Below are 25,798 nucleotides of genomic sequence, written 5' to 3'. Positions count from 1 at the left end.
CACAGAGTCAGTTGGCCAAGACTTCCTGAATGGAACTCCAGAGCTCCCTGCTGAGCTTCCACATGCCAGCCATGCTTCATGCTAGTTTCATGCTGTGTGACATATTTGTATCTTTTATAAAAAACTGATGTGCATTGTAGACAACATGCAACCATTTAATACTTTTTAACAGGAAGACTTGGCCAGGCGATAAGCATAGACTGATAGCATGGCTGTTGAGAGAAAATATACCAAGAAGAATTGTCAAAAGATGTTGAAAAGTTCAGCCTAAGAATGTTGTGAGCATTATTTAAGGGGGACACATCTAGACATTGGTTTTGTTTTGTATTTTTAGGGTGAGAAAATACAGAAAGTACCACTGCATTGGCTTTAGTATTTTGTGCATCTCACCTGTGCTCTACAAACTAGAGCTGAGGTTTCCTTGACTTGAGATTTAAAGTGATTTAAAGTAAATTGAAAGACCCCGTTGATAATTCTTTAGAATTTACCTCTTGGTGAATAACTAAGGGATCCAACCACATTGTTAACGTTTTGCAAATTGAAGTTGTGATTCTAGAAAAATAGCTTCCAATGTGTTGAATTGTCATTTATCAAGCAGTTCCCAAAAATTATTTGAAAGGAAGTGAAATTGTCTCTACTCGAGTCAGTGTGACTGACAGCATAGCATTGACTCTAAGGGAAAGCAACCTGTTAATTCAAAAACCAGATGAAGATGAATATTGCTCTATGAATTTTGGTGGTTTTTCTGAGTAAGAGATGATCGTATAGCAGTTTGTCTTGGTTCTCACTCTCCTGCTTGGGCAGCTGCCAGCCTAACGAATGGGTCCAGCAACACCATATACTAACTGGCTTTTGGATACGAAAGGCTTTGCTCAACACTTTTAGAAATGTGCAGGTAGAATGAAAGCCATGACAGGTGAGAGTGGCCGGATCATCTCTTGCCTGAATTACTGAAAGAGCCCCCTGCCACCCCGTGTCCCTTTTGTCCTTGACCACCTACAGTCTAATCTCAATACAGTAGCCAGATGATACTTTCCAAACGTTAAGTCACATCATTTCACTCGGCTGTGCAAAACCCTCCGTGGCTTCTCATTGCTCTCGAAATGAAAGCCAGTCCCCAAACCGTGAGCTGCAAGGCCCCGGATGAACTGGCCTCCTATTTCACTCTGAGGCCTCCAGCTGATTTCGTTTTTGCTCTGTTCTAGCCGTGCTAGCCAGTTTGCCAGTTCTGGCCAATTTGTTAATTTGGGGCAACTTCTAAGGCAAGCTCCCCGCTCTTCTCTAGATAGTCACAAGGCTTAGTCCCTAATTTACTTTCATTCTTTGCTTAAATGTCATCTTTTCAGTGAAATCTTGACTAAAAGCCTCCCTGACCACCTGGTTTGAACTTGTAATCCCCCTCCTTGTACTCCTTTGTCGTCTTTCCCTGCTTTATTTTTCTCTGCAGCATTTACCACTGTTTGACAGACATTTTACGTATTTGTTTATCCTCTCTCCCTACCCGTGTACTAGAACGTAAGCTCTGTGACAGCAGAGAATTTTGTTGGTTTTCTCCACTGCGTTATCTCAGCACCCAGAATGATGAACGCTTGACTCATCATAGACCTTCCATAGACATTTGTTGTATAAGAAATTCTCAGGCTAGCTAAAGCTTGAGTTTTCTTTCAATTTCATGTGACTGTCATTCTTAGTTATTAAATTCACTCACAAGTTAATACTGTCAATTTATTGCAGAATGAAACTTTGCTACTTGTTGCCCAAAGTGAAATCTACCCTGAAGATCCCTGCAGATAAACATCTACTTCAACAGTTAGAAATGTGTGTGAGAAAACTCCTCTGTCAAGAAAAAGATAAAGATGTTCTGGCCACCGTGAAAAGAGTACGCGTCCCTCTTGCCATGACATTTGCCTTTCTTGCAGTGTTCATCACAGCCTCACTATCTTAGCTTGATGGGATAGCAATATGTTAAAATATTTCTATCACTGCTAGAGGAGTAAGAATTAGTAACTGATTTGGTTGATGTATGCTCCAATTGGATATGAAAGTTCCTTCCAGAGGGCACTGAGACATTAATCTTTTATTACTGGTGATATAAGCTCTATGAGAGAGCTTACATTTTAGGTACTCAGTAAATACTGTTCAGCTAATAATGAATGAGTACTTCATTCACCAGACTCTTTATAAGTGATTAGAATTGGGAAAACTTTGTTGGTATAATAGGGAAAGTCACATTTGATAGAAACTTAGCCCTGAAAGGGCTGGAAGGGCCTTCAGTGATCTGTTGGACTTTGCAGAAGCTCGAGACCTAGAAATGTTCAAGTGTTTGCTTAAGATCTTCTTGGTAAGTGGCAGAGCCAGGGCTGAATATACATCCCTAGTGCTTTTCAATTATGTAATATTGTGTCTTACGGGTTTTTGTTTGTTTTGTTTTAGCGTGTGATCTTATATGGATTGTTTGGCAATATTGGAACTCTAACACAGTAAACATTTGGGTTAGTGAAGTCAAACCTTAAAATACTTTATAGTCTTCAAAATCTTTTGGTTGAGTATATAATATTTTTATAAGGTTATATCAAATGAAAATCATTACTTTTATTGTGATGAATTGGGAGATTCGGACTGACATGTATATACACTGATGTGTATAAAATGGATGACTAATAAGAACCTGCTGTATAAAAAAATAAATAAAATAAAATTCAAGAAAAAAATCATTACTTTTATGAATCTGAATGTGAAGTTCAGGACACATAGTTTTTGAGCATTTATTTGTAGTGAGAGAAGTTAATTTATTAATGTGTTAAGTAACTTGGTGTCGATGATGAGGAAAACAAAAAGAGTCCTTTGATTTTTTTTTTTTTCTCTAGAGATCATTGCCAGATGTTGCATAAGGAACTTTTTTTTTTTTTTTTTTTTTTTGCGGTACGCGGGCCTCTCACTGTTGTGGCCTCTCCAGTTGCGGAGCACAAGCTCCGGACGCGCAGGCCGAGCGGCCATGGCCCATGGACCCAGCCGCTCCGCCGCACGCGGGATCCTCCCGGACCGGGGCACGAACCCGCGCCCCTGCATCGGCAGGCGGACTCCCAACCACTGTGCCACCAGAGAAGCCCCGGGAACTTTTTAATAAAGTGATTTGATAACTTAGTATTAATTAGTATAATTTTATTTTACTGAAATGTAAATTCTTCTTTCATTAACTGAAATAATCAGAAATACCCAGAGTCTGGACATGCATCTAAATCTAAAAACATAGATACACATAACATTTGTTTCTGTCTTTACCGTTTAATTACAGAAGTGTAAGCAATGGAATTAACTTTCAAAATAGTAAACGTGAGACAGTTACTTTTTTGAGAGAATTTATTAACTGAAGAGGTAACTCAAGCTAACCCTATAAATAGGGGCAAAAATGATACAATTAAATTGATAGATTATTAACTTTCAATGGATTATTCTGTAGTACAGTCCTTATTTTAAGAACGTGTCACGTGAGGAAGTCAGTCTGTCCCATGAAAATTCTATAGTATAATGTTTATCAAACTGATGTATTGGTATGGGAACCTCTCAGGAAGCTAGCTATTCAAAGCTTTGGGATAAAAATGAAATAGTCAGTTTTTTAAGATGAAAAGTAATTTCATTTAAAAGGGCTATTTCATGCCATAAATTATAACATTTTCATAAATTTCAGCATAAAAATAAAACTTCAAATAAATATTATGTTTGCAATGGATAGCTTTGGGCATATGAATAAATGTACTTTATCCTGGCCATCAGAGTTACTCCTGTAAAAAAGTACTGTCCTCTATCAGAGACAGAACCCTGGATTAGATGGGCCATTCATTGTTTGACTGAAATAATTTATTTCAGACCAATGTATTTGAAAAGATAAATACTAAATTAAGAGAATGCTTTCAGAGTAAAGTTTTTTCTATTGGTCAAAATGTCATAATAATCAAAAGTTTCTGTGGCAAGGAACTAAGGATATTAAGCCCAATGATACCTAGCTTTGTATATATTTAGCTAAAAGTTTTTTTAAAAAATTCAAAAATTGTATTTCTGAAGATTCAGAAAAGAGTGGCACAGGACGTTATTAGAAACTAAATTGCATGTGTTTAGTATTTAAAATAATCCTCTACACTTGCTTTTCTTTTTTTTTTAAATGTAATTAATTTATTTTTGGCTGAGTTGGATCTTTGTTGCTGTGCGTGGGCTTTCTCTAGTTGTGGTGAGTGGGGGCTACTCTTGGTTGCGGTGCGCAGGCTTCTCATTGCGGTGGCTTCTCTTATTGCCGAACACGGGCTTTAGGTGCGTGGGCTTCAGTAGTTGTGGCTCGCGGGCTCTAGAGCGCAGACTCAGTAGTTGTGGCGCACGGGCTTAGTTGCTCCGCGGCATGTGGGATCTTCCCAGCCCAGGGGCCCTGTGGCCCCTGCACTGGCAGGTGGATTCTTAACTACTGCTCCACCAGGGAAGCCCTACACTTGCTTTTCTTAAGTTGAAAAACTTTTAAAAGTTTAAGTGGATCTTGGTGTTAATATATAGAGGTTGATTAAAAACACAACATAGAGTTGGGAAGAACTTTAGAGACTTTCTAATTTAGCCTTTCACATAGTAGAGAAGTCTCTTCTTTGATCCTCCCTCTGGAAAAGGAGTCTTTCTGAGAAATGATTAGTTGATTTAATTTAATTACTGTTGAATAATTTAAAACATTTTCTTTGCAGACTGTGTTAGAGTTGGACAGAATGGAAATGTCCATGGACGCTGTGAGTACACTCTCTTTACCTTATGTTGAAAGGAATATTTAAAAATTGGCAGAGACTCATCATTAATGTTTCACAATTTCATTTTAAACTTTAAACTTAGTTTCAGAAAAAATTTTATGAAAAAGATTTGTTGGATCAAGAGAAAGAAAGAGAAGAGCTACTTCTTTTGGAAAAGGTATGTTTTCACACACACACACACGTACTCTTTTCTGACCAGTATTAACTGTGCTTTGTTATTAAATCTAATCAATAATTTCTTTCAGTTTCATACTACTTTTATTTTCCCTAAATGACTAAAGAAGAATCCTGACCTTTTGAAATATGTTCTTTTATGAATTGTAAGGAAAACTACATTTGAGAGCCTTTAAAAAAAAAAAAACTACCTTATTGAAGTATGATTGACTTATGATTAACAGCAAATACCTAAAGTGTGCAATTTGGTGAATTTTGACATACAGACATACCCATGAAACCAGAATATAAAATACCAAACGTTGCCATTCCTTCAAAAATTTCCTTGTGCCCCCTTAGTGATTCACATCTTCTACTCTAGTCCCTAGCAACCACTAATCTAGTTTCTGTCACTGTAAATTAGTTTGCATTTTTTAGAATTTATATAAATTGAATCATATGTTAGTACCTTTTGGGGTCATGCTTCTTTCCATCAGCATGATTACTTTGAGATTCATCCATGTTTTTGTGCATATAAAGAGGTCATTCCTTTTTATCTCTGAGTAGTAGTCCGTACCGCGGATATACCACAACGTGTTTATCCATGTCTTAACGGACATTTGGGTTACTTCTAGCTTGGAAACATTAGTGAAGAAGTCTTTGAGTGGACATAAGTTTTCATTTCTCTTGGGGAAATAACTTAGGAATGGAATGGCTGGATCGTATGGTAAACTACACTTAACTTAAAAACAAAGACTGTTTTACAAAGTGCCTGTGCCGTTTTGCATTCCCACTGGCTGTGGTGGAGAGCTTCGGTTACCCCGTATCCTCTCTAATGCTCGAGAGGATGGGTATGTAATGTTATCTCAAATTGCTTATCCCTGATGCCTAAGGAGGCTGAGCATCTTTTCCTTTGTGTATTGGCCATCCTTATATCTTAGTTGATGAAGTCTCTTTTCAGATTTTAAAGGATTTTTGTTTATCTTCTTATTGAGTTGTGAGAGTTCTTTATAAACTCTGAATACAACTCCTTTGTCAGAGATACATTCTATGAATATTTTCTTGGAGTCTGTGCTTCATGGTGTCTTTGGACGAGAAGAAGTTTTTAATTTTGATGAAGTCCAACTTATCCTTTTTTTCTTTTAACATAGTTCATGCTTTTTTGTTCTAAGAGTCTTTTGTCTATCCCCAAATTATAAAGACTTTTTCCTGTGTTTTCTTCTAGGAATTTTAGTTTTAGGTTTTACATTTAGGTCTATGATTCATTTCAAGTTAATTTTTATATATGTTTATTTTTTCCATCTCAGTGAGCAATTATTCTAATGCCATTTATTGAAAACTTTACTTCCATTGAATTGCCTTAGCACCTTTTTTAAAAAAATCAGTTGTCCATATATACATATGTCTGTTTCTTGACTCCCATTCTGTTGCAGTGATTTATAGGTTTATCTTTTTGGCAATTCCAAACTATCTTGATCGCTATAACTTTATAGTAATTCTTAAAATCAGGTAGGGTAACTTTTCCAACTTTTTAAAAAATTGCTTTGGCCAGTAGAGGCCCTTTTCATCTTAATACAATGTTTAGAATCAGTTTATCAATTTCTATAAAAAGCCTGCTGGAATTTTAGTTAGGATTGTGTTAATTAGCATTGATCTGTAGGTCAATTTGGAGAATTGCCATCTTAACAATTAAGTCTTCCAATCCATGAACATTGTCTACCACTTCATTTATTTAGTCTTCTTAGTTTTGGTAGAGTTAAGTGTAGAGTTCAAGGCAGTCTTTTGTTAGATTTATTTCTAGTATATTACATGTCTTGGCATTATAAATGGAATTGTAATTTAAAGTTTTACTTTCCGGTTTTTTGTTGCTGGAGTTTAAGAATACTATTGATTTTTGTATATTAACCTTGTATTTTGAAAATGTGCTAAGTCTGCTTATTTGTTGTAGAAGTTGGTTTTTAGATTTAATAGGACATGAGTCTACCTGAGCCATTATGTCATCTTTTAGTACCGTAGGATTACTTCTTCCTGTTCAGTGTTTGTACCTTTTATTTCTTTCTTTTTGTCGTATTAAAAGGTCCAGGACCTCCAGTATAATAAGAGACCTCTGACTAATGAAAGTGATGCAAGTAGGCATCTTTGTCTTTTTACTGTTCTTAGGGGGAAGCAGTTCAATCTTTCATCATTAGGTATGGTGTTACCAATAGGTTTTATATAGATGCCCTTTATCACTTCTATTCCTAGTCTGCTGAGAATTTTTATGAGTGATTGTTAAATTTTGCCAGATGCTGTTTCTGCATTTCCTGAAATGATATTTGTTTTTCTACTTTCATTGTGTTAAAACACTGAGTTACATTGATTTTTCAAATGGTAAACCGATTTTATATTTTGGGGTTAAACTCTATTTGGTGATGATATATTGTCCTTTTCTCCGCTGTTGGATGCTTGGCTAATTTATTTAAAGGAATTTTGCCTTTGTATTCATAAATTCATAGTGGGAACTGGTTTATAATTTTTGGGGTCATTTCTTGGGTCTTTTAAATTTGGTATTCGAGTTATTCTGGCCTCATAAAATGAGATGGATAGTATTACCACTTCCTCTATTTTCTGACAACTTTTGTATAAAATTGTTTTTTTTCCTTCCTTGAGTGTTTGATAGAATTCACTAGTGAAACTATCAAGACTCAAAGTTTTCATTTTGGAAGGATTTTGATAATTCATTCAATTACTTTAATAGCTATAATACTATTCAGATTTTCTTTCTTTTTTGTCAATTTGATAAGTTGCTTCCCCTCCCCAATTTGTCCGTGTCATCTAAGCTGTCAAATTTGTTGGCATATGTTGTTTATAATATTCTTATATTATCCTTCTAATGTATATAGAATCTATGGTGATACCCCCTTTTATATATATATATATATATATATATTTTTTTTTTTTTCCCGGTACGCGGGCCCCTCACTGCTGTGGCCTCTCCCGTTGCGGAGCACAGGCTCCGGATGCGCAGGCTCAGAAGCCATGGCTCACAGGCCCAGCCGCTCCGCGGCATGTGGGATCCTCCCGGACCGGGGCACGAACCCGTGTCCCCTGCATCGGCAGGCGGACTCGCAACCACTGCGCCATCAGGGAAGCCCCCCTTTTATATTTTTATCTTAGTGATTGGTGTTTCTCTCTGTCTCTTCGCCCCCCCCCCTTTTTTTTTTGAATTGCTTTTTGGTGTTTTCTCTAGAGATTACAGCAGACATACCTAACCTTTTATAGTCTTCTTTTTGTTAATATTGTACCACTTTATTTAACAGTGATACAGAACCCTTTACCTGCTCCATACTGTTCTTTATGTTGCACTTGTCATGTGAATTACATCTGCACTGAAAACCCCACCAGTCAGTGTGATATTTTTTGCTTTAAGTTGTTATATGTATCTTGAAGAACTTAAGAGAGTAAACCTGTGTGTTTACTCAGATGTTTACCATTTCCAGTGCTCTTCATTCATTGCTTAGGAACCAAATGTCCCTCTTATTCTTTCCCTTCAGCCTGAAGAACTTTCTTTGGAAGTTCTCGGAGTGCAAGTATTTTGTAACAAATTATCTTCATTTTCCTTTATCTAGAATGTCTTATTTGTGCCTTTCTCTCTAAAGGATATTTTTATTGAATACAGAATTCTGGGTTTACAGCCTTTTTTATACTGTACTTTAAGAAGTGTTTCTGTCTGTGTTGTGGTCTCCATAGCATCTGATAAAATATCTGTTCTCATTTGAATTATTATTCTTCTCTATATAATGTTGTTTGTCTCTGTCTACTTCCAAGATTTTTTCTTTTCTTTTTTATCTTTAGCAGTTTGCTTGTGATGTTTTTAGGCATGATTAGCTTCCAATTTGTTCTGTCTTGGATTTGCTGAGCTTCCTGAATCTGTAAATGAGTGTCATTTCCCAAATTTGGGGAGGTTTGAGCCATTATTTATTTCAATATATGTTCTGTCCCAGTTCCTCACTCTTATACCTCTGGGTCTCCAATTGCACATATGTTAAATCTTTTGATACTATCCCACAGGTCCATGAGGCTTTGTTCTTTCTTTCTTTTTTTTTTTTTTCCTTAAACTCTGCTACTCAGAGTGAATAATTTCTGTTGATCCATCTTCAGCGTCACCAGTTCTTTTCCTGCCCTCTGCATTTGGCTGCGGAGACTCTCCACTGATTTTAAAATTTCCATTACTCTATTTGTCAGTTCTAAAATTCTGATTTTTTATATTGTCTATTTTTCTGCAGAGAATTATGCTGTGAGGTTAAAAACTTAAGTGGAAATCCTCTGAAAAGCAAATTGCATTATTTCAGCAGTCTAAGCCAAAGATTAGAGTTCAGGATTGCCAGTGGTAGAAGATGTAGAGAATAAGCAGACTCTAAAACATTTTAGGACTTAATGACCTAATAAACCCAAGACAAAGATCAGAGAATAGAAAAAGATCCACAGATGATCCTGATATTAGAGTTAGCAGACAAGGACTTCAAGACAACTGTGATTAATATGATCGAGATAGTAGAGGAAAAGATGACGCAGGTAACACTACTGTTAAGCCCACTTGGTGATATTTTTCAGTTTTGCATGTTTTATTTTCAGTTTTAGAATTTTTATTTAATAGTTTTTTATGCAGTCCAGTTCTATGTGGAAAATTTTTTATCTTGCATATTTTCTCTGCCTTTTTATTTTACATGCACTTGAAAAGAATGTATGTTCTCCAATGTTGATTGTAGTGTTCTGTACATGTCGGTTATGCCATGTTTGTTCAGAACTTGATATGTTTATTGATTTTTCTTGGCTATTCTGTTGGGATAAAGAACTCTTTGAGTTTGGGTAACATTTTGTTTCTTGGTCTGGGAGCTGATTATATGGGTGTGTTCACTTTGGGAAAATTTATTGAGCTGTATACTTATATTTGTGCACCTTCTCTATGTGTATTATACTTCAATAGAACATTTAAATAATATCTAAAAGATCATTTCTTTTTCTCTCAGTCTTTTAAAAGAAGAACATTATTTTGCCATGTATCAGTCAGAAATGGAAAGGGCCAGTAGTAACACATTTTGCTGATGAGAATGAGTAGATACGTTGTAGAAATTAACGGCTCATCACAACAGTGATACTAAACTCATTGTTTTAGTTTGACAAGCCTCCAAGGGCACAATTCTGTAGATGTTAAAAAAAACACAAATCTGAAAGAACTGTGACTTCTTTAGACACTAATTTGGAAAAACAAATTACTTCTGTTATGTATTTTTGTGAACTGTATCTGTACCTCTAAAGCTTAGAGTAATTTCTGATTAGAACAATTTTCTAAATCTAATGCTTACCTTTAATGCTAAGATACTGTTTTATTAATAGGAACAATTAGAAAAAGAAAAGCAACAAAATGATGGAAGGCCCATGAGTGATAAAACCTTTGAAAAGAAACGTAAGTAGTTTTCGCATGTCTTTATCACCAAGGTACCCAACTGATGTTGCATCCTAGCGTGCTGAGAGACCATGCTTAGTTTTTAATTTAATATGAAAAATCACTTCACTTTCTTTCATTTATCAAAGTTGTTTTCAAAAATTGGCTGCTAACTGTGATATAGGTTTAGGAGTACATGAATAAATGGTGAGGATCAATGTGGAGGTTCAGATCCTTCAAAGGAAAGTTTGAAGTTTGGTAACAGCAATAAGATTGCAAAATTGATCACTGAATAACTAAGATTGAAATATTTAAATATATAAAAAGTAAGATTTGGAAGAGAGTGTTGCTTCACTAGGGATAGTGATTCATATTGTCTGCATTGCCTTGTATGTGTATGGAGATTAATAAGAACTCAGAGGAAATTATAGCACTTAAACCAGAGTTTGTTTTAGGTAGAGACACCAAGACACCAACAACTCTGCCCAAGAACATCCCCATTTCTGTCCCTGGACCCTCTTCTGGCACCCCATCCACAAGTAAGAAACTTGTTTTTGTGTCTCCTTTTTTCCTTTCCTAAACAATAATTACAGGGAAGTCACTCCGTGAGATGAGATATATCATTTGAAGGCACCTTTTGCCTTTTACTGTTAGCTGTTTTGGTGGTTCTTAATGGGCAGTAGGAGTAAGAGATAAACCAGTCAGGTCAAGCTAAGGAAAGGAAGCTACACCTGTCAGTGTTTTACTGAAAATTGTGGGAGTTGGAGAGGAAATGGGGTTGGGGCAGCTAAGGATGAACTGATGAACTAAACAATTGCATTTTCCTTTTGCTTGTTACTCTAGGCAAAGAAATCAAGAAATCCAAATTGATTCGAAGCCAGTCTTTTAATAATCAAGCTTTTCATGCAAAATATGGCAACTTAGACAAGTGTGCTGGGTATGATCTGTCAGCTACTCACATTTTGACTTAATTTTTATTTTACTTTATTTTAAATTAATTTTTACTGGAGTATAGTTGCTTTACAATGTTGTGTTAGTTTCTGCTGTACAGCAAAGTGAATCAGTTATACGTATACATATATCCCCTCTTTTTTAGATTTCCTTCCCATTTAAGTCACCACAGAGCACTGAGTAGAGTTCCCTGTGCTATACAGTAGGTTCTCATTGGTTTTCTGTTTTATACATAGTAATGTGTTTATTGTCAATCCCAATCTCCCAGTTCATCCTGACCTCCCTTCCCCCTTGGTATCCATAAGTTTGTTCTCTACATCTGTGTCTCTATTTCTGCTTTGCAAATAAGTTCATCTGTACCATTTTTCTAGATTCCACTTATAAGTGATATTATACAATGTTCCTTTTTCTATTTCTGACTTACTTCACTCTGTGTGACAGTCTCTAGGTCTATCCATGCCTCTGCAAATGGCACTATTTTGTTCCTTTTTATGGCTGAGTAATAGTCCCTTGTATATATGTACCACATCTTCTTTATCTATTCCTCTGTTGATGGACATTTAGGTTGCTTCCATGTCCTGGCTGTTGTAAATAGTGCTGCAGTGAATATTGGTGTGCATGTATCTTTTTGAATTATGGTTTTCTCCAGGTATATGCCCAGGAGCTGGATTGCTGGGTCATATGGTAATTCTATTTTTAGTTTTTTGAGGAACCTCCATTGTGTTCTCCATAGTGGCTGTACCAATTTACATTCCCACCAACAGTGTAGGAGGGTTCCGTTTTCTTCACATCCTCTCCAGCATTTTTCTTTGTAGATTTTTTGATGATGGCCATTCGGACTGGTGTGAGGTGATACCTCATTGTAGTTTTGACTTGCATCTCGCTAATAATTAGTGGCGTTGAGCACCTTTTCATGTGTTTCTTGGCCATCTGTATGTCTTCTTTGCAGAAATGTCTATTTAGGTCTTCTGCCCATTTTTTCATTGGGTTGGTTTTTTTTTGATATTGAGCTGCATGAGCTGTTTATATATTTTAGAGATTAATCCCTTGTCAGTTGCTTTGTTTGAAAATATTTTATCCCATTCTGAGCGTTGTCTTTTCGTTTGGTTTATGGTTTCCTTTGCTGTGCAAAAACTTTTAAGTTTAATTAGGTCCCACTTGTTTATTTTTGTTTTTATTTTCATACTCTAGGAGGTGGGTCAAAAAAGATCTTTCTGAGATTTATGTCAGAGTGTTCTGCCTATGTTTTCCTCTAAGAGTTTTATAGTGTCTGGCCTTACATTTAGGTCTTTAATTCATTTTGAGTTTATTTTTGTGTGTGGTGTTAGGGAGTGTTATAATTTTATTCTTTTACGTGTAGCTGTCCAGTTTTCCCAGCAGCACTTACTGAAGAGACTGTCTTTTCCCTATTGTATATTCTTGCCTCCTTTGTCATGGATTAGGTGACCATAGGTGTGTGGGTTTATCTCTGGGCTTTGTATCCTGTTCCATTGAATTATTTTTCTGTTTTTGTGCTCGTACCATACTGTCTTGATGAACGTAGCTTTGTAGTATAGTCTGAAGTCAGGGAGCCTGATTCTTCCAGCTCTGTTTTTCTTTCTCAAGATTGCTTTGGCTATTCAGGATCTTTTGTGTTTCCATACAAATTGTAAAATTTTTTGTTCTAATTCTGTGAACAGTGCCATTGGTAATTTGATAGAGAGTGCATTGAATCTGTAGATTGCTTTGGGAAGTATAGTCATTTTCACAGTATTGATTCTTCCAATTCAGGAACAGGGTATGTTTCTCCATCTGTGTCGTCTTTGATTTCTTTCATCAGTATCCTATAGTTTTCTGAGTACAAGTCTTTTGTCTCCTTAGGTAGGTTTATTCCTAGGTATTTTATTCTCTTGTTGCAATGGTAAATAGGATTGTTTCCTTAATATCTCTTTCTGATTTTTCATTGTTAGTGTATAGGAATGCAAGAGATTTCTTTGTATTAATTTTGTATCCTGCAACTTTACCAAATTCATTGGAAAACTCTACTCGTTTTCTGGTGGCTTCTATGTATAGTATCATGTCATCTGCAAACAGTGACAGTTTTACTTCTTTTCCAGTTTGGATTCCTTTTATTCCTTTTTCTTCTCTGATTGCCGTGGCTAGGACTTTCAAAACTATGTTGAATAATAGTGGCAAGAGTGGACATCCTTGTCTTGTTCCTGAACTTAAAGGAAACGCTTTCAATTTTTCACCATTGAGAATGATGTTTGCTGTGGATTTGTTGTATATGGCCTTTATTATGTTGAGGTAGGTTCCTTCTATGCCCACTTTCTGGAGAGTTTTTATCATAAATGGGTGTTGAATTTTGTCAGAAGCCTTTTCTATATCTATTGAGATGATCATATGGTTTTTATTCTTCAATTTTTTAATGTAGTATATCACATTGATTGATTTGCATATATTGAAGAATCCTAGTATCTCTGGGGTAAGTCCCACTTGTTCATGGCATATGATCCTTTTAATGTGTTGTTGGATTTTGTTTGCTAGTATTTTGTAGAGGATTTTTGTGTCTGTGTTCCTCAGTGATATTGGCCTGTAATTTTCTTTTTCGTGATATCTTATCTTTGTCTGGTTTTGGTGTCAGGGTGATGGTGGCCTCGTAGAATGAGCCTGGGAGTGTTCCTTCCTCTGCAATTTTTTGGAAGAGTTTGAGAAGGATGGATGTTAGCTCTTCTCTAAATGCTTGATAGAATTCACCTGTGAAGTCATCTGGTCCAGGACTTTGGTTTGTTGGAAGATGTTTAATCACAATTTCAATTTCATTACTTGTGATTGGTCTGTTCATATTTTCTGTTTCTTCCTGGTTCAGTCTTGGAAAGTTATACCTTTCTAAGAATTTGTCCATTTCTTCCAGGTTGTCCATTTTATTGGCATATAGTTGCTTGTAGTAGTCTCTTATGATCCTTTGTATTTCTGCAGTGTCAGTTGTAACTTCTCCTTTTTCATTTCTAATTTTATTGATTTGAGTCCTCTCCCTTTTTTTTCTTGATGAGTCTGGCTAAAGGTTTATCAATATTGTTTATCTTCTCAAACAACCAGCTTTTAGTTTCATTGATCTTTGCTGTTGTTTTCTTCATTTCTATTTCGTTTACTTCTGCTCTGATCTTTATGATTTTTCTTTTACTAATTTTCGGTTTTGTTTGTTCTTCTTTCTCTAGTTGCTTTACGTGTAAGGTTAGGTTGTTTGAGATTTTTCTTGTTTCTTGAAGTAAGATTGTATTGCTATAAACTTCTCTCTTCGAACTGCTTTTTGTTGTATCCCATAGATTTTGGGTCATCATGTTTTCGTTGTCATTTGTTTCTAGGTATTTTTTGACTTCCTCTTTGATTTCTTCAGTTATCCATTGGTTATTTAATAACATATTGTTTAGCTTCTATGTGTTTGTGTTTTTTACAGTTTTTTTCCTGCAATTGATTTTTTTTTTTTTTTTTTTTTTTTATTTTTTGCGGTATGCAGGCCTCTCACTGCTGTGGCCTCTCCCATTGCAGAGCACAGGCTCCGGATGCGCAGGCTCAGCGGCCATGGCTCACGGGCCCAGCCGCTCCGCAGCATGTGGGATCTTCCCGGACCGGGGCGCGAACCCGTGTCCCCTGCATCTGCAGGCGGACTCTCAACCACTGCGCCACCTGGGAAGCCCCTTGCAATTGATTTTTAATCTCATAGCGTTGTGGTCTGTAATGATGCTTGATATGATTTCAGTTTTCTTAAATTTATTGAGGCTTGATTTGTGACCCAAGATGTGATCTGTCCTAGAGAATGTTCCGTGTGCACTTGAGAAGAAAGTGTATTCTGCTGCTTTTGGTTGGAATGTCCTATAATTATCAATTAAGTTTATCTGGTCTAATGTGTCATTTAAGGCTTGTGTTTCCTTATTAATTTTCTGTCTGGATGATCTGTCCATTGATATAAATGGGGTGTTAACGTCCCCCACGATTATTGTGTTACTGTTGATTTCCTCTTTTATGGCTGTTAGCATTTGCCTTATGTATTGAGGTGTTCCTATGTTTGGTGCATAAATATTTACAATTGTTATATCTTCATCTTGGATTGATCCCTTGATCATTATGTAGTGTCCTTCCTTGTCTCTTGTAACATTCTTTATTTTAAAGTCCATTTTGTCTGGTATGAATATTGCTACTCCAGCTTTCTGTTGATTTCCATGTGCATGGAATATCTTTTTTCCATCCCCTCACTTTCAGTCTGTATGTGTCCCTAGGTCTGAAGTCAGTCTCTTGTAGACAGCATATATATGGGTTGTGTTCTGACTTAATTTTCATCTTATAGTCATACATCTTTATGTGAAATGAATTGAATTATTAAATAATTCAATGAATTATTAAATAAAATCAGGATTAATTTTTAGGTTTTTATAGGGCAGTAATTTCTAAGTTATCTTCTATAAAGTTTTCATGTTAAAAAAAAAAAGTTGTCTACGAATTTGCATAAGAAATAGGTATCCTGGAATTCTAGGGAGACTACTGCCCTGATGCTTTATAACAACATCATGGAATCCGTGTGTTGTTTATGCTTTATCACCTATGCCACGGAACTTCTAAATGGGTATGAACGTGCCCCATTTACTAAATGGAGGTGGACATGCATTTGCCGCTAGTGTTGTTTCTGTCCGTAAAGAAGCCACTGGCCTGTTTCTGTGGTAAAGTGGTGACAACACAGTTCTCCTGATGGTAGATGAATGTGTAGTCTCCCTTTTGGCCCAGACCACAAAATTATGAACAGTTAAGATTAGGGGAGAATCAGCATAAATTAAATGACCATGAATTTTATATATATTGTACACATATAGTATATAACAGCTGTATATCAAGCGGCAAGCAAAGTAATTTTAAAGGAACATAAATGTCTTCAAAACTATTTATCAAAAATATAACATGTTATGGGAAAAATGTTTTTATTTTATTATTTTTATCTTTTTATAAAAGATTGAATAAAAAGCTTATTCTAGATTTTCAGCTATGTTTTTGGACATTATTGGTAGATCCTTCTAAAATTCCTAGCCAATAGGGTGATCTCAAGATGGACAAAAGAGATTAGAACTAAAGATAAGTTATTTCCAGGAAAATTTTATCCACATTACCTGTTTGGGCTGAGCATCAATAGAAAACGTGTTATTTTGATGTTGCAGAAGTTTAAGGAGATGATTTAGTTAAAGTTAAGTTAAAGACAAAGTAATTATTGTGAGGCATGGAATGTAAAAAGTTAAAGACAAAGTAAAAAATGTAAATGTAAAAAATAAATGAGAAATAAAAATAGCAAGCATGTTTCATAAGAAGTAGAGGAAAGCATTAAAAAAAAGATTAGGAAAGACCTAGTGCTAGATGACTGGGATTGAAAGAAGCATATTCTTGTATTTTAACTAAATCATGTTCTTTTCTAGTAAAAGTTCTACAGCAGCATATACACCTTCTGTCTCAGGGTTAACAAAGACTTCTGTGATTTCACTAACTGGTAAGTAGAAATCTGAGCTCTTCAAAAAATTGTTAAATTTAATAAAATATGATTTTCCTTAAATGGCCCATTTCTTTATTTCTAGATACAGTTTCCCTAAATTTATGTCTTTATCCAATAGCAAAGAAATTAAACTTTTCCCTAGCAATTAAGAAGATGCTTAACAATACTATTTTGTTTTCACTGTGTCAAGAGTCAGAGTTCAATATTTGCAAAAGAGGAAAAGGACAAAATAAGATAGGTTCTACCATGGTCTGAGGACCTAATGAGGCATAGACTAAAAGTTTTTGCAATAATTTTTAAGGAAGTTAAAAACAGCAGGGCTTCACTGTGGATCATATGCTGCTAAACAGTTACAATATTATGTATTTGAAAGTTTATACCAGGGGTAAAGGGCCACATGATAAATATTTTGGGCTCTGTTGGCCAATTGGTTTCTGTCACAATTACTCAACTCTGGTGTGACAGAGTAAAAGCAGCCATAGACAGCACATAACAAGTAGGTATGGCCTTTATTGGACACAATATTATTGTGTCTCAGGGAACAGCGAGGCCTGAGGAGGCGAGAGATGGGGGAATGGCCAGTAAGTGGAGCAATCAGAACAGACACAACATAAATTAAGTTTGCCGTCTTTTTTTTTTGTTTGTTTGACAAGTGTTCTTTTTTTAAGGGAACTTTATTTTTATTTATTTATTTATGGCTGTGTTGGGTCTTCCTTGCTGTGTGGGCTTTCTTTAGTTGCGGCGAGCGGGGGCTACTCTTCGTTGCAGCGCGCAGGCTTACTGTGGTGGCGTCTCTTGTTGCGGAGCACGGGCTCTAGGCACGCGGGCTTCAGTAGTTATGGCACATGGACTTCAGTAGTTGTGACATGTGGGCTTCAGTAGTTGTGGCTCACAGGCTCTAGAGCACAGGCTCAGTAGCTGTGGTGCACTGGCTTAGCTGCTTCACGGCATGTGGGATCTTCCTGGACCAGGGCTCGAACCTGTGTCCCCTGCATTGGCAGGCGGATTCTTAACCACTGCACCACCAGGGGAGCCCAAGTTTTCTGTCTTATGTGAGTGAGGTTCATGGTGCCACAAAACAATTGCAATAGTAACATCAAAGATCATGATCACAGACCACCATAAATATAATAATGAAACAGTTGGAAATATTGTAAGAATTATCAAAATCTGACATGAAGACAAGAAGTGAGCAAATGCTGTTGGAAAAATGGTGCTGTTAGACTTGCTGGGCGCAGTGTTGCCACAAACCTTCAATTTATAAAAAATGCATTTTCTGTTCTATCTGCAGTAAAGTGAAGAGCAATAAAACAAGGTAGGCTTGTGTATGATACGTAGATTCTAAAACTTAACATCCAAAGCCTTACATAAAAGCATGTCTCTCATAAGGGTAAATTATTTATTAAAATATTTGAAAAGTATTCTATCTTAAAATTTTGGTATTATTTTGGGGAGAGGGAATAGGTTGAATGAAATATCTCCTAGGTTTCTTGATTAGAAAAATGTGCTTATTACTTATTATTTATTACTTAATGAATTACAGACTGAGGAAAAAGTCACTATACAATTACATATCTGATCTACAAAGAGAAAATGGGAGCAAAATGTCTCTTAACAAATGTATTAAGTGTTCACAGAGAGAAGAGATTTTATTTACTTTTGTGTCTTAAGACGGGCTTTAGGATGATTATCATTTGAGGTGAACCTTAAGGTATGCTAGGATTTTGACAGGCAGAGATGGGTATGGAATACTGTCCCATGCAGAGGACCTGTCAGAAGCAAAAGCTGACTGTTGTGTCTTCAGGGAGCGACAGCAGGCTGTTTGGCTGGAGCCCGGAGAGGGTGTAGCGGGAGTAGTGTTAAATAAAATAAAGGTAAGGTCAGGTGTAGAGTGGAAGATCTAATTGATGCTTTTTACTTAAGGTGAATCCATCAGTCATCAACTGCAGCATTCCAAAGCTATGTGGGCACAACAGACTGGGGGAAATGTAAAGGGAATTCTAGTAAGGATTCAGGGAAACACATTGCAATGTATCCATTTTGGGTGGGTATGAAAATTAGTGGAACCCTTTGGAAGCAGTTTGGTCAAGTTCATCAAGAATCCTAGTTTTAAAAAATAGTCTATGCCTCAAAAAATCCCATTTCTAGTGATCCGTCATGAAGTATAAATAAAACACATATAACGAGAAAAAATTTGACACAGTGTTCCTCCTTGACATGATGTGATGAAGATGCTACTTTACCTCTTCTCATCCTCCCTCAAACCCGGATCCCTAGTCTAATTGTGAGAAAAGCATCAGACAAATTCCAGTAGGGACACATCCTACAAAATATTTGACCAGTACCCCTAAAAACTGTTAAGGTCATCAGAAGCAAGGAAAGGCTAAGAAACTGTCCCAGCCAAGGAGAGCCTAAGGAGACCTGACAAGTAAGTGTACTGTGGTGCCCTGGATGGGATCCTGAGACAGAAACAGACATTGGGTGAGACTGACAGAATCCGAACACACTGTGGATTTTTGTTAATAATGATGTGTCACCACTGGCTCACTAATTGTACCAAGTATAGTATGTAAATGTAAGGTGTTAATAATAGGGGAACTAGGTGAAAGGGGTAGGTGGGAATTCTTCATACTCTCTTCTCAATTTTTCTGTAAATCTAATACTTCAAAAAATTGTCTATTTAAAGATAACATTTAAAATAACTTCAAAGATTTTAAATGCTTAGGGATAAATTTAATAAAACGTGTGCTAAATGCACACTCAGAACTTCCAAAATGTTGCTGAAAGAAATTAAAGAAGACATAAATAAATGGAAAGCTGTACCATGTTTATGGATTAGAAAACTTAATATTGTTATGATGTCAGTTCATTTTAAATGGAGCCAGAGATTCAGTGCAATCCTGATAAAAATTTTGACAGTCTTTTTGAAATTTACTGTGTATTCAAATTCATAGAACTGAGTATTTTGAAAAAAATTAAAGTTAGAGAATGTCAGTTACCTGATTTCATCATTTACTACTACAGCTTCAGTACTCAAGACTGTGTGCCCTGCCCTGACATACATAGTCAGCTGAGTTTCAACAAAGGTGATGTGATTGTATTTTTTTAAATAATACCAGAACAATTGGATATCCATAAAAAACCCAAAGAACTGAACCTCAATTCTTATCTCACAACTGTACACAAAATTAACTCAAAATGTATTCTAAACTTAAGCATAAAAGCTAAAACTGACATTTCTGAAGAAAATATAGAAGGGAGTCTTTGTGATTTTGGAATTGACAAAAGTTTTTCCAAACCATAAAGAAAAAAATTAACATATTGGACTTCATAAAAATGTAAAGTTTTAGCACTTTGAAATAGAGCATTAAAAAAATAAAAGGCAGGACACAGATTAGGAGAAAATACTCATATTACATATACCTGACAAAGGGCTTGTATCCAGAATATACAAAGATCTTTTTTTTAAGTTGAAGTATAGTTGATTTACAATGTTGTGTTAATCTCAGGTGCACAGCACAGCAATTCAGTTATACATATATTCTGCCTCAGGTCCTCCTTCCTTATAGGTTATTACAAAATACTGAGAATAGTTCCCTATGCTATACAGTAGTTGCTTGTTGGTTATCTATTTTATTATTTATATAGCAGGGTGTATATGTTAATCCCAACCTCCTAATTTATCCCTCCCCCCCCTTTTCCCACCTTTCCCCTTTGGTAACCATAAGTTAGTTTTCTATGTCTGCGAGTCTCTTTCTACTTTGTAAATAAGTTCATTTGTATCTTTTTTTTTTAGATTCCACATACAAGCAATATCATATGATATTTATCTTTCTTTGGCTTACTTCACTTATTATGCTAATCTCTAGGTCCATCCATGTTGCTGCAAATGGCATTATTTTATTCTTTTTTATGGCTGAGTAATATTCTATATTCCACCACATCTTCTTTATCCATTCCTCTGTTGATGGACATTTAGGTTGCTTCCATGTCTTGGCTATTGTAAATAGTGCTGCAGTGAACATTGGGGTGCCTGTATCTTTTCGAATTACGGTTTTCTCTGGATATATACCCAGGAGTGGGATTGCAGGATCATATGGTAGTTCTATTTTTAGTTTTAAGAATATACAAAGATCTTTAAAACAAATCAGGCAACTGATTTTAAAATGGGAAAAAATTTGAACACGCACTTCATGAAAGAAGATATACAAATAAGTAAGTAAAAAGATGCTTAAGATCAGTAACCGTTAAGAAATGCAAATTAAAGCAATGAGTAACCCCCCCCCCACACACACACACACACACACAAGGAGATACCACTTCACACCCACTAGAATGACTAAAAAGACTCACGGGCTTCCCTGGTGGCGCAGTGGTTGAGAGTCTGCCTGCTGATGCAGGGGACATGGGTTCGTGCGCCTGTCAGGGAAGATCCCACATGCCACGGAGCGGGCTCGCTGAGCCTGTGCTCTGCAATGGGAGAGGCCACAACAGTGAGAGGCGCACGTACTGCAAAAAAAAAAAAAAAAAAAAAAAAAGACTCACAATATCAAGTATGTGTGAGGAGGTGGAGAAACTTTCCAGGACTCTCATATGTTGCTGTTGGAAATGCAAAATGGTCTAATCACTTTGGACAGCAGGTTGGCAGTTCCTTATGAAGTTAAATATACACTTACTATGTGATTCAGCAGTTCCATTCCAAGACTTTTACTGAAGGGAAATTAAAACATATGTCCATACACAGACTTGCACACAATTGTCCATAGCAGCTCTATTTGTAATAGATTACCAATTTTTTGGAAAAAAAACCCGTAATGTCTGTCAGTAGGAGAATGGATAGACAAATTTTGGCATGTCTGTGCAATGGGAATACCAGTCAGCAATAAAAAGCAATAAAAAGGATGTGGATGAATCGCAGCATAATTATGCTGCATGAAAGAAGGCAGACAAAAAAAGCATACATACTGTATGATTCCATTTATACAATATTCTATAAAATGCAAACTAATCTGTAGTGACAGGAGGCAGGTCCGTGGTTGCCTGGAGTGGGGGAGGGGGGTGGAGGGAGGGATGACAAGGAGGCGGAACAAACATCCAGTGATGGGTGTGTTCACTCTTGATTGTGGTGATGGCTTCATGGGTGTATACAGATGTCAGAACCTTAAATTCGTGCAATTTATTGTATATAAATTATACCTTAATAAAGTTGACTTTAAAAGAAGGGAAACAAAGTCAGTTATCATTAACCTTCTCTAAGGTTCACATCTCTCTACGTATATTCCATCTGGCTGACTGTACACGTATTACTTTCAGATGATTCATTCCGGACTCGTAATGCCGGCAGTGCTCCCAGTTCCTTTTCCTCTAATACTCCCATGCCCAGCACCTCCCGAGGGACAGGTAACTCAGGTGATCCCAAGAGCAGTGGAAGTAAAGATACACAACCACGGAAGGCTACCTTGTAAGTAAGCCAGTGATGTACTGCTAAGTGTTTTATTCTGTTCTTTTCTCAGTGTACTTTCCTTCCCACTTAAATACTTCTCCGAAGAATAGAAGATGTCTGTAATGAGGCAGTGTCATCAATTAAAAGGGATTATTATTATCACTGTTACATCAGATACTTTATATAAGATAATTTATATGTGGCAAAGACATTGTAACCTTAGGAAGTTGACAAGAAACTTTAAATGGTTCCCACTAATATCTGAGGTCTGTTTATTTTTCTGTGAAATATTTGCATTCAGGAAATTTAGCTCTGAGAAGACTCTGAGTGTAATTGCATTCGTTTAAACAACTAGCTTAAGTACACAGCATTGAATCACCCAGTGCTCAGAGGGATGGGTATAACTGATGCCACTTAAGAAATATTACTGCAGCATATAATCCAGAGTTGTGGGTCCAATAAGCTAGAGATTCTACAGACAACATTTGTTCCTTAAAGTTATAAAGGTCATAAAGGGCCTCTATTCTCCTCTTCCCCTTGTGGTTCCTTTTTATGCACCATTTGGATCTTGTTTGAATTGTCGAAGCCTTTGTTTCTTTTAGGTTAAACATTTAAGAGGGTAGTGCCAAAAAGAAATCTCCATGACGAGAGGTTGTATCCAGGTAGAAGTGATTCATCCAAAATACCCAAACTATAGTTACACGTGTCCTCTTTCATATGGGACACGTGAATCTTCTGATTAGAAGAGAATTTAAACAGGATTCAGACTTTCTTTTAAACATATTTCACTTAATTCATGAATATTTTCTATTATTAAGTTTCTGATGTGCATCTTTTTGCAGAAACTCCACACTGGAATCCCATTTAGGAACTGAACTGTATTATAATTTGTTCAAAAATTTTAATTGGTCATTGGTGTATACAAATATAGATGTATTCAAAATTCATTCAGAACTTAGAAATACATTTATTGAATAGAGCTCAAGGAAAGAGTAGGACTACATAATAGAAAAAAGTAATAGTAAATAGAAAAAATAATATTGATAGTACAGGTTAGTATTAATAGTATTAATCAGTATTAATACAGAAGATATTTTTATTTACAGAGAATCTCTTAGCCATATAATTATTGCTCTAATGATTATACTGTGGGAGTTCCATTTAAAGTCTCAAAATAGAGGCAGGACAGGGTAATGGTCTATGGAGAGCATGGAGCTGGAGCCTCATGCCCTGGTTCCCGTGGCAGTTCCAGTGAGCACTCTGGGCCTCGGTGTGCCCGCGAAATGACAGGGCAAGGCTCACAGTTCATCCTCTGAGGCGCCTTCCATTCTGGCATCCTGAAATGCTTCCTCTCGATCACCCTTGACCCTCTTCCTGTCAAAAGATTGCCCTGGAATTCTTCTATTGAAGAACACGTTTAATAACATCAGAATGCAATTCATTCTCTTTTCAACTTATCCTTCTAAATGCAATAGGCATTTTTGATAAGTAAAGACCATTGAAGCCTAATATATTTATACTAGCTCTCCTTTATTTCAGATTACTATCTTTATCTGTTTTTTCGTTGTTGAGCATGTTTTTCCTTTTTATTGACTGAATTTTCTCTTGCTCAATATTTGTAATACATAATTATATAAATAATCATATAATCAGTTATATCTATAATTGATTGTTTTAAAAAATGCATCTAGAAACAAACACTCTGCTAAGAAGTCACAGCAGTTTGTTTCTTCTTTTCTGAATATTCTGAAGAAGGAGGAATATTGGTATCACAGCTGCTTTATCAATGTGTCACTGAATCTGCAGGTCCGCAACTCTCTCTCCATGTTATGTGGTTCTAATTTGGACTTTCTCACGTATGCACACGGCCACATAACTGAAATAGGTGATTGATATCTACATTGGTCATGTTTCTGTGGAGTATTATCCACCATTCAGTGCCATGCCATCTCCAAATGAAAATCTATCCTTTTTTTCTTCAAATAAACCTATGAAGTGATTTCAGAAACTATTAATTATCTCAGTTTTTGCTGCTCAAAAAAATTCTATGCAATACATTCTCCAGCTTTACAGTATCGTGGAGATGACACATCTGGTATTTAGGAATATCAGTGTCTTAAAGGAAGTACGGAATGCATCATATCTTATGTCTTTCAAGGCCAGACAATTGATATATTTTTAGGCTGTGTTAATTTCTGTTATGGTTATAGAAAGTGAAAAACGTAGGAAAACGTATGAATTGAATTGAATGCTATGTTAGATGCACATAGGATTTAGTAGTTAAAGGTTATTCCAAGTGATCTTTAATATGTAATTCACCATTCTCATATATTAGATTTATTCAAAGTAGATTATATCTATTTCTTTACTTTGTAAGCATTATATGGATAAAAATTTTCATGTTTTGTTTTCTTTTTTTTCTTTCCTTCTCCTTCTTCTCTCTCTCTTCTCTCTTTCATTCTTCTCTCTTTCTTTCCTCCTTTTGACAAAGAAAATCCAGAAAATCCAATCCTTAAATCATCTGCTTGAAGGAGGCAGAACAAAGACAACTGGAGATAACGTGATCGATGGACAAAAGCTAAAGCAATGGCTCGGGCTTTTTTTTTTTTTTTTTTTTTAATGACTGGGAAAGAGAGACATACATAATGGCAGCTGGTGTTGTTAAACGTTCCATGTTTGAAATTATATTCCCTAGGAGGTATAATATATATTTCTTGAATAATAATGTGGTTACAGAATTCCAATGTTATAGTGAAGTGTAATGAAACACAACTTTAGGTATGTGCTTTAACTACTGCTACAAGAGATAAGTCTGCATTTATCTGTGCAGGAAACCATCTATTTAATTGTTCTAGAGTTTAGCATTTACAAATTGAAAGGTCCAAATCAACTGAAATTGCCCCGCCTAGGTAATCACTTGGAGGGGGACTTGGGAGTAAGAATGACACTGCATTTCTCACAAATCTCCAAGCCCAGTTGAAAAGTCACACTGTAAGCGGGTACAAACAGCTGTCCGAAATTATATCAGTCCTATGATTGTGATGACAAGATGTTGTACCTCGACATTCCGAAATTAAAATTTGGCAATGAAAATTCTACAAAGATTTCTGATAACTTTTAGCTGCAACTACCTTAAAAATAACAGATTGATGATTTCCTTTATTTCCTAGAAGAATTTATTTTATAAATACTTTGTTTACATTTTAGATTGTATTTGTCCTTACTGAATTAAAAATGATGACTCTAGTTTGAATCAGCTGTTACTCCAAGCTATCATGCTTAAGCTATGTCAACAGCATATATTTGTACTAATGCTAATATTTCCATCAACATTTGCCTGTGGAATATATTCAGTTCTTAATTTTAAAAATGTCAGTTCTTGAGATATACTGTATGAAGCTATTGTCAGCTTCTCTATTTCAAAATGCAATCAGCATATAACTATATTGTTATTAGAAAATATTTGTTTTTTTAAAATATACTGATGTATGATAAAGATGATCTAATTTGTGAATGCATATGCGTGTGGTTACTTTTTA

At 35.9% G+C, this 25,798-nt stretch overlaps 1 protein-coding gene across 1 annotated transcript in view; it reads left to right on the top strand.

Annotated features, from left to right (window-relative positions):
* PPP4R4 (protein phosphatase 4 regulatory subunit 4) overlaps positions 1 to 24,853 on the top strand; it is a 117,006-nt gene extending 92,153 nt beyond the window's left edge. The window contains exons 17-25 of the mRNA XM_060165695.1: positions 1,735 to 1,879; positions 4,719 to 4,760; positions 4,861 to 4,935; positions 10,308 to 10,377; positions 10,812 to 10,895; positions 11,200 to 11,293; positions 16,743 to 16,813; positions 22,130 to 22,277; positions 24,751 to 24,853. Of these exons, the coding sequence (XP_060021678.1) occupies positions 1,735 to 1,879; positions 4,719 to 4,760; positions 4,861 to 4,935; positions 10,308 to 10,377; positions 10,812 to 10,895; positions 11,200 to 11,293; positions 16,743 to 16,813; positions 22,130 to 22,277; positions 24,751 to 24,775 (754 nt within the window). The 3' untranslated portion in view covers positions 24,776 to 24,853. The remainder of the gene's footprint in view (positions 1 to 1,734; positions 1,880 to 4,718; positions 4,761 to 4,860; positions 4,936 to 10,307; positions 10,378 to 10,811; positions 10,896 to 11,199; positions 11,294 to 16,742; positions 16,814 to 22,129; positions 22,278 to 24,750) is intronic.
* Positions 24,854 to 25,798: the final 945 nt, after the last annotated feature.

This window comes from Lagenorhynchus albirostris, chromosome 1 (assembly GCF_949774975.1).
Source record: "Lagenorhynchus albirostris chromosome 1, mLagAlb1.1, whole genome shotgun sequence".
In the NCBI taxonomy this organism is placed as follows: Eukaryota; Metazoa; Chordata; class Mammalia; order Artiodactyla; family Delphinidae; genus Lagenorhynchus; species Lagenorhynchus albirostris.
This window is presented reverse-complemented; position numbering and strand designations above follow the sequence as displayed.